We start from the raw sequence: 10,000 nt of genomic DNA on the forward strand, positions 1-10,000 counted from the left end.
TTCATTGCAGAATTCATTTAAACCTGCATTTTGGTCTAAATCAGTGGTTCTCAAACTTGACAACATGTCAAGGTTTCCCCTACCCCTTAATTTGGTTTCATTTGTATACTGTCAGAGTTACATACTTGTAAAGAGGACCAGTGGTTCTCAATGTGGACCACTGGTCTAAATAGTCTGTTACTCCCTTTTCTTTTAAAGGGGGGTTGGGAGAAATGTTTTAATTAATATTCATATAATTAAAAAATGCCATCAGTGGCATGAAGTAGGGGCTATTTGGCTAGTTCTATTCCCAGGACAATTTAAAAATAAACATGTGTCGAATGATCGATTGCATAGATGAAAAAAAGAGAAAGACTTGAAATGTGCTTCTGTGCACTGTTTAGAGAGGAAATGGCTTTCAAAGAACACCCCTTTTAACTGTCGTCCACCTCTCTGTCGTCCGTGCGTACGGTGCGTCATGGACTCGTGGTGAAGTTAACAACACGGGCATAAAGGAATACAAACAGAACACCAAGACAACACAACCTAGGCTATAAAGGCATTAAACATCGTCCTCTGCTCCTCTCGTCCTCAGCACCTGGTGAGTCGTAGCTATATTAGAGATAATGATGAATGCTATGCTGCTGGCTAATGTACACTGTTTGAGCTAGTGGCTATGGTGAACCAGAACCACTGTTTCCAAAAAACTGGGGTTCTAGACCTACCGGTATGTGTGTCTCGTCGCGGACACATTGAATGGGTCCTGAAAATAGCCGATCTAGAAGTTCACAACGCAGCACGAAGTGACTTGTTGTGAGTTTGTAGATCTGCTATTTTCACTACTACTAGTTTGGGTCCCCAAACGTTTAATTTCTCTTGGTTAACGGGCTAAAAAGGTTGGGAACCATCATGCTTGCTGTTGTAGACAGTGGTGTAAAGTAACTAAGTAGATTAACTGAAAAGCTGAACATGCTGAACACGCTGGGAACTGAATGATTATATGAAACTGGCACGTGTTGTCTGCCTCAGTATTGGTACCAAGAAATCCATCTACTATAGACTATATCTTTCTGGCTGTTGCACCATTTAGGCTTTTTGATTTAGTGTGCCGTTCCTGATTGTGTTACATTTAGCTAAAAAAGAAACCTGAATAAAACATGATCAAAACGGCATAAAATCGTAAATTTCCGGCGCGCGCGAGACACATGCATGACCGCCCCTACTACTGTAAATTAGTTCCCGCGTGCCTGCGTGACATGAGGCGTGACTGACTGACGCACATCAGATGCAGGTTTTCATTATAAAAAAAGTATTCAAAAATCAAACCGAGTTTGAAGTGAGCGGTGGTGCCTGTGCGTGTGTTCGTGTGTGTAGCAGTTAGTTTTCAGGGTTGCGCACATGTGCGTGTGTGTGACTCAACAGCGCCACTTGGCCACCTGTGGTATTGCAGCTCATGCTACGGACAAACATGCATGCATAGATAGGTAGCAACATACATACGGACAAAGTCACTCTTAGGCGACGGTGTGACCACCGCTCATAAAGAAAGAGTACAGCGTGCGTACCATGTGAGTCCTCTCCATGTCCTGCTGGGAGCCGTCGGTGGACTCCGACACGTACAGGACGTTGGGGTTCAGTTTGGACGCCATTGGTTGCTTCTCCTTTTGGCCAGGTGGTCGACAAGAGAGGAGAGGAGAGGATGGAGCAGAGAGAGATGAGCAGTGGTGTAAACCAGTGGTTCTCAACCTTTTCAGGCCGCGACCCCAAAAATAATCATATTTTAACTGAGTACCCCCCCACACTGATGAGCACTAAGAGTTGGGGAATTACATTTTGTATAACACCGTTCTATTGTGAAAATAGCAGATCTACATGCTACATGCCTTTTAGAAATATGCATATACCCTTTACACTTAAACACTTAAACTAAGAATTACTGCGGTGCAGCGCCACTACAGCCTCCCCTAAGTAACAAGAAATCTTGTGAAATAAAACGTCGTCAACCAATCATCAAGGACGATGATACACAATATGTTTTCTTCTACGTGTGAAAGACAAGTCGTTGAACGGCCGCGAACGGGGCCTCCGAAAACAACAGGAAAGATACATGGCAGTTAATACTATGTAGTCCCCCCAGGAATCCGCGGAGAAAAATTCTTAATTCCGCGGAGAACAATCCTGATTCTGCGGAATTCTGTGGTGAACAATTCTTGATTCCGCGGACATTAAAAAACAACCTAAAATGACCAGTTATCAAGCTAAAAATGATATAGTTCTAATAATCAAGTAAAACCCTTCATGAAATAGCTACAATTAATTTTAATTAGTGGTTAGAATAATCAAATAATCATTTTTGAGAATATAAATCTAATATTAAATCTATTCTTTTTTTTAATTGTTAGTTTTTAATAATTACTTTCTGTTGCAAAGACTATATTGTCATGCAAACCCTGCCCATAGTAACCACATTTTAGAGGAGAGCCTACCTACTACCTAGTATGGGTGTAATATTTATTTATTCTCTTCTGCATTAGCATTTTTATTGCCAGGACCATAGACATAGAGGAACTATAGTTCAGGACACAGTTTCTGTCAGGAACGAATGTGGGACCGGACCAATACAGCGTCAGTGCAACTAGCAGGAGGGAAGCTAAGCTATTCCCCCAGGCTCTGTATGAGGTGACCACTGGCCAGACCATGTACACATCGTTTTATAATAGTAGTAATGACTACTCCCGCCGCTCTGCTGCCACTCGCGACCGGTATTCTGCGGACGTCAGAAAAGTCCGCGAATGGCCGAGAAATCCGCGGGTGGTCCATGTATAGCATGCGTGAGTGGCGAGTGCGTCTTTCTCACCATGTGAGGCTTGTGAGCCAATATAAACAGTCAGACGATGTGCCTAGTTCCTAGTCCATTAAAAATCAGCACCATCCGCTCTGGTATCGTCACCACACACACGAGTCACAGCACATGAATGCATGCCATGGCAAACAAAGCCGTTTCCGTATCCGGCACGAGGACCGGCTAGGCTGTGAGTCTTGTCCGTCTATATCACCGCGACATCTAGCGGCCGGGACGAAAACTACATGTAAAATGTAATATTCTGCTCCTCGTTTTGTCCTATTCTGCGGACTACTATGATATCCGCGGGAGGCTCTGATATCCGCGGAGGGCTTCGATTTCCGCGAAAAATTCCGTGATCGCGGAATCGCGGATTCCTGGGGGGACTAACTATGCCATTAACACTATGGCAGCCCAAGTGTTACCTTAGTACCTTGTTACCTTAGCCCAATTAGCTTCTGATAAGTACATTTTTGAATTCTGTACAGTTACTTGTAACAGAGTGTTTCTACCAGGCCAGGAATTTCATGGCTGCCATTGTCCCTCAGTTTGGCCCAAGCCCCCAGACACCAGGGGGAGGGCTGAAGCCAAATTGCAGCTTTTTTACGGATGGGGCCAGAAACATGAACGCGCATTTGGGCTTCTTTGTATTGACTGCGCGTTCATAGCGGAAGTGCTAGTTCATGACTTAGAGCCCCAGCGCGTCCATGAACACAAACTATGACACAAAACGCGTCACTTAGGCCCCACTACGTCACATTTTACAACTGGAAGAAGGGGTTGAAATTTGGCTTCATGCGCTGGGTGAGCAACTCAATGCAAGTGGACGAGTAGGGATATATGGTGCCCTCTGGCCTTGTGCCCCTCAAACCAATTGCATGCTCTGAGGCCACAGTGGCATTAATGCCCCAGCTGACTGTACCACTTTCTCCTCTGTCTCTTTCTTGTCAATATGTAGACAGTAGACACCGGTGTCTCTTTCTTGTCAATATGTAGACAGTAGACACCGGTGTCTCTTTCTTGTCAATATCTAGACAGTAGACACCAGTCTCTCCTTTCTTGTCAATATGTAGACAGTAGACACCAGTGTCTCTTTCTTGTCAATATGTAGACAGTAGACACCAGTGTCTCTTTCTTGTCAATATCTAGACAGTAGACACCAGTGTCTCTTTCTTGTCAATATGTAGACAGTAGACACCGGTGTCTCTTTCTTGTCAATATCTAGACCAGTGTTTCTCAAATGGGGGTACGTGTACCCCTAGGGGTACGCGGAGGTACTGCAGGGGGTACTCAGAAAATGCCCTCAAAAAGGAAAACTGGCATAAATCATGCTTGTTCATAGTTAAATAATTAACTACAATTGAATTAGATGGGGAAAAAACATTTACTGTTATATTTAATGAAGACAAATGGAGAAACTTGATAATCCAGATTACATGGTACCAGGCAACTGGGATGTGTTTTAAAGTTGTTTGGAAGTTATTGACATGAAAACTTGATTGAAATGTTATGACCACAGTGTTGAAAAGGAGGCACTGTTTGAAACTCTTTTACCTCATTTCTTATTTTATATTCTTGAAATGGGGGGTTATCATAGCATCATATACCACTATTTATTTAGATTTTATTTGCAGTTTTAAAATGTTGTCGTCGGATAAAGGGGGTACTTGGATTTAGAAATCATGGAAAGGGGGTACACAAGCCAAAAAAGATTGAGAAACACTGATCTAGACAGTAGACACCAGTCTCTCCTTTCTTGTCAATATGTAGACAGTAGACACCGGTGTCTCTTTCTTGTCAATATGTAGACAGTAGACACCAGTATCTCCTTTCTTGTCAATATGTAGACAGTAGACACCAGTGTCTCTTTCTTGTCAATATGTAGACAGTAGACACCAGTGTCTCTTTCTTGTCAATATGTAGACAGTAGACACCGGTGTCTCTTTCTTGTCAATATGTAGACAGTAGACACCAGTGTCTCTTTCTTTTCAATATGTAGACAGTAGACACCAGTGTCTCTTTCTTGTCAATATGTAGACAGTAGACACCAGTGTCTCTTTCTTGTCAATATGTAGACAGTAGACACCGGTGTCTCTTTCTTGTCATGTAGACACCAGTGTCTTTTGTTGAGATTCTGAATTCTTAACTCCCCCGAGTCCCCATCTTTAAACCAATCCAGTGACTTTGATTGTTGCAGGGCTGAGCATGAATCAGATTGTAAATACCATCATTTATCTATTTCACTGCAAATTAGGTTATCATCCCTAACCCTTAAATTCAACAAATTCTTTCAATGGACTAAAATCTTGTTTTATTTGATGGCCATCCTGCCCTGGCATTTGGCCTTTGTGCCCTTAAAGAATTAACAACACCAAATGCCAAGTGGCCTTGCCCTAAAATGACGAAACTGGTTTCTACATTGCAGTATTGACACTTTTACTTAAGTTAAAAGAAAATGTGAATACTTCTTCCAGCACTGGAGACGAGACGAGCGAGGAGGACGCCGAAGGACGATCGGCCCAGCAGAGGTGCGTGTGTGTGTGTGTGTGTGTGTGTGTGTGTGTGTGTGTGTGTGTGTGTGTGTGTGTGTGTGTGTGTGTGTTCTGCTGGCTCGATCTGTTGTTCCTCTCTCACTTCCCAAGATGATCTCTCTCTACGGCGTACGCATGCAGGCCGGTCGTTGTTCCTGGAGAGAAAAAGGGAAAAGGAAAGGACGACAGGTAAAGAGGATGAATCATTTATTAGAAAAGGAGAAATAAATAGTAATGTGGGACTAGGCCTAAAAACTTCAATTGTCTCAATTGTCTCCATGTTGAAAAAGGTTCATATATTTTCAAATATTTAAAAAAATAGTGGAAATACCGGTAGCATATCTACTGCTGGGACGCGTTGTGAGCTCTTAGATCAGCTATTTCCACTACCAATTAGTATTAAGTCATCAAATATGTATTTCTTTGTATATTAGTTACTTTCAAAACCTCCACAGGCTGTCAGTCTGTCTGTCAGTCTGTCACACGCCACGTCACACTTTTGCCCTACTCATCTCTCCGCCACCATTGCCCCTATCCATGCCAAACTTTGCACACACACTCCTTTCCTGCCAAACAACAACCCCCACCCCCACTCATTTCTCACATGGCCCTCTTCTAGCGCCACCATGAGGTCCATTCTTGCAAAACACATTTTTGGACACAGATTTTGCCCTAAAATCACGCAAAGCGATACACACTATCTCTAAACTCATGTTATCAACATGGTCCCATTTCCCATATTCCCTCCTGATTGGCTACCATTGCCTTCTAAAGTTTGTGTATGCGACCAGACGGTCGCTTATCTCCTGATTAGGGAGTCTTACTGGTGGTTAAGGTGTTACGTGTCATATCTGCCATGCGCAACTTCAGAGCCTTACAAGCCAAACAGAAATGTAATTGTCGATGACAAAAACACAATTAAATCGTTAATCGCAATTATTTGAGAGACAATTAATCGTCATGTGAAAATGTCACAATCGTGACAGCCCTATGTGGGACCTATTCTTTTAGCATGTAAACAGGTGCGTGCGCTCGTGCGTTAAGTCAACCCTGACTATCACTACTCCCACGGGTCCGTTTTGGGCCCCTATTTCTTTTTTACACTGTCTGTGTTTAGGGGGGTCCAGGGGAAAAATCCGCCTAAAATGCATGCCCAAATTGGAACAGTTGTGGACACAAAACTACAATGATTGTGGCTACTCTTGACCCACCACATGTAGGCTAACCCCTGAAAATTCACAAATGCAGTGTAAAACATCACATTTCTCTTACCAAATTGTAATGCTGTGATCACTTACTAGGGAAAAGAGGATTGAAAAAGACCTCCCCCTATGGACAATTTGCATTCTGAACAGTGAAAAAGACTCAAGACCTCATTGGAGACACATAGTGAATAGAGAAATTGTCCATCAAGATGTAATCAATTGATAGGCAAAATCTTATGAATATATTTCAAACTATGTAAACTCTACAGATGTTTTAGTGAGAGTAGTGCTGTAATATTAGTAATGTAAAAGTATAGGGTGAAAAATAATGTGTAATAATAATGTAATATGAGTAATGCATGGATGAAAAATACAATGGCAGCTGATTATATGTGCTGTGTGTAGGGCCCCTGTAGCAGAATCAACATTGAAATTGTAATTTGATTTTGTCTCTATTGATTTATTGACCAATGAACCAATGACCAGTGAAGTGTGACTGGTTATGGGAGGCCGGCTTCCCATATGGGGCTTAAGTGGTTAAACTCTGAGAATTTTGGACCCAGAGAGTAAAGATGGGATTTATAGTTCTTTGAAGTGAGCCGGATCGCTGGGATCCTTTCAAAGAGCTGTTCAAAAGACTGGCTCATTTGACTTTAGTTAGACTTAGTTAGGCTACTTTGTAGATTTTGATTATAATTACAAATCACTTCAACCAACGCGACACATTGTGAGCTTGTAGATCTGCTATTTTCAAATTATTTTTCTACATTTTATTCATTGGAAAACCTGTGAAACGGGACATTCTGCATAATGAATACTTTCTAATATTGGTACTTTAAGTACATTTTAATTCCAAACTTCTACGTGTGGCAGAGTATTTCTACATTGCAGTATTGATACCTTTTTTTTGTTTAAGATTTGTTTTATGGGCTTTTTGCCTTTATTGGATAGGACAGTAGACTGACAGGAAATGGGGGAGAGACAGGGAGTGACATGCGGCAAAGGTGGCTCGGATCGGGAATCGAACCGGCAACGCCGACAGGCATTGATGCCGAAATGACAATGCCTATATGGTATGCGCCTGGTCCACTAGGCCACCAGGAAAGAATGTTTGTACTTTTCCCACCACTGTTCATTAGAAAGGAACGGCTCCCTACTGCGAACCGGATCCCATCGTTCATTTCAAAGAGCCGTTCAAAAGACTCGATTCGTTCGCGAACGTCCCACCTCTACCAGAGAGCTCTTCTGGTTTACGGTTTAAGGTTGTGTTTTATTTTTAGATTGTGCGTATAATACCATTGTTTTTCTATAATACCGGTAATTTTACAATAAAAACGTTTTTTCTTTATAAACCAGTAAGACTCCCTAAATCGGGAGGTAAGCGTCCGTCAGGTCGCATACACAAACTTTGGAAGGCAATGGTAGCCAATCAGGGAAAATGGGAAATGGGACAGATCCACGTTGATGACATGACTGTAGGGATACTGTGTACCGCTGTGCGTGGTTTTAGGGCAAAATCTGTAGGAGCAGTGTCCAAAAATGTGTTTTTCCAAAATTGGCCAGATGGTAGCGCTAGATGGGACAGATGCATTTTGATGACTTGACTGTAGAGATACTGTGTACCACTTTGCGTGCTTTTAGGGAAAATGTTGTCTTATAATCTGAGTCGTATTATATTCGGGACAATACGGTAATTATCAACTGTATATATATATTTTTGCGCTGTTATTATTTTTTTATTATTATTTTTTCTGACTATATCTACTGCATAGTACTGTGCTCTATCCGTCTGTCATTCAATGTTATATGACATACTTTAATGGTTTCCTGTGCAAAATAAGCCAAGTGCTTTCTAGGATATCCTTTTAGTTGACCTTGTACCAGTCCTCATTTAGAACCAGGGACGGACACATACGCCAGGTGAATTAAATTAAGTCCTAAATGCTATTGTTAGGATTGGAAAACCAGCCGTAGTCCCTCAAGGTTCAAGGTTGTGGTTTATTTTTACGTTGTGCGTAACAGGGGGGTCCTCCCTATGTTCCCCAGGTTCTATGTTACCACCAGGTTAGCATTCACCAGGTTAACATTCACCAGCGTTGTTTGCTGCTTGATACCACACTGAACTAAGCCTAATCAATACTGGAGATGTGGCGTAACGGCATGGATTTCTACACAGAGAGGGCGATTCTTTCAACATAAGATGCTGCATTCAAGTTCAGGAGAGTTTGGACGAGGCAATTCTCTTGGATGCTGCCTTCAGGTATGGCATGGAAAGGGGGTATTTGCACATCTTTCACCATAGTAAAATGGGCACTTTTTACAGACAGACAAAAGGGCAGGGGCTCAAGCCCCCTTTGATGTCTATGTGTGTGCACGTGCCTGTTGCTGTGTACAAAACCAAACCAAGCTAGCAGCGATATGTTTACCACGGCAAGGCGGGTGGAGTAACTGCTTCATCAGTCCATCTTCAACTTCTGTCTTTTACTTTGTACTAGCTTCTGTTTCTCACTTCCCCTCAAACGGCCGCGTCATCAACCACCAAAAAGAAGTAGTTTAAAAGGTTCATACTCAAGCCAATGACGATAACGATAACGTTGATGGTTATGATGGTGAAATTAGCGATGACATGCAGTAGGCAGTTGGGGAAAGTAACTATCCAAAGTACATTTGTTTTTTTACAACAAGGGTTCATATTTTAGATTGCAATTAAAGAATATAAAAGATGAGTGTTAAAATGATTTCATTTACTTCTTTCTATTATTTTAGAGATTTTTATTTCAGTGGTTGGGGGCATGCGTACAGGTACTAAATATGTACTTTTACACAGAATAAGCCCATTCCCAAGATACAACGCAACCTTTCATGGTTGGATGTGACTTATGGGGGCTAGAAGTGTTACTGTAAATAGCAATAAAGAAACTGCTGGCTTATTGTGTCTAAAAAAGACATAATTAGACACTTGTACGCATGCCCCCATGCGTACACATGCCCCACATTTTAGCACGGTAAACGTGATAAAACGATAGAACGAAGAAAATGAAAACATTTTAAAACTCACCTTTTCTTTTCCCTAATTACAATCTAAAATATGAACCCCCCTTATTGTAAAAAACCAAAGTCCTTGTCCTTGTACTGTACTTAATTTTGGGGTAGTTGTACTTTACTTGAGTACTTCAAATTTCCAGTCTTTTTACTTCTACAGGGGCGTCACGAGAGGGGGGGGGGGAGTGGGACTGAGTTACCAGGGCCCAAGGTGGAGGGGCCTTCATTATTTTATACTTTAGCTATTGAAAAATAGCAGATCTACAAGCTCACAGCACGGCACTGCGAGCTTGTAGATCTGCTATTTTTGAAAAGTCGTGAAAATGTGTGCAAATCTTTGAATATTATATATTTTTTAAGCGAACATTTGTAACTAAAACTTTGCTTTTTGGGTGTCCCTG

The 10,000-nt window shown here is 41.9% G+C and overlaps 1 protein-coding gene across 1 annotated transcript in view; it reads right to left on the minus strand.

Annotated features, from left to right (window-relative positions):
* Positions 1–5,397, minus strand: part of LOC308298147 (diacylglycerol kinase delta) — a gene marked incomplete at its 3' end in the record, with an annotated part of 221,054 nt that extends 215,657 nt beyond the window's left edge. Inside the window, exons 1-2 of the mRNA XM_080741703.1 lie at positions 5,287–5,397; positions 1,545–1,640 (exon numbers count right to left, since the gene is read on the minus strand). Coding sequence (XP_080597829.1) covers positions 1,545–1,628 — 84 coding nt within the window. The 5' untranslated portion in view covers positions 1,629–1,640; positions 5,287–5,397. The remainder of the gene's footprint in view (positions 1–1,544; positions 1,641–5,286) is intronic.
* Positions 5,398–10,000: the final 4,603 nt, after the last annotated feature.

The sequence above is a fragment of the Nannobrachium achirus genome (genome assembly GCF_963921795.1).
Source record: "Nannobrachium achirus genome assembly, chromosome: 14".
Classification (NCBI taxonomy): domain Eukaryota; kingdom Metazoa; phylum Chordata; class Actinopteri; order Myctophiformes; family Myctophidae; genus Nannobrachium; species Nannobrachium achirus.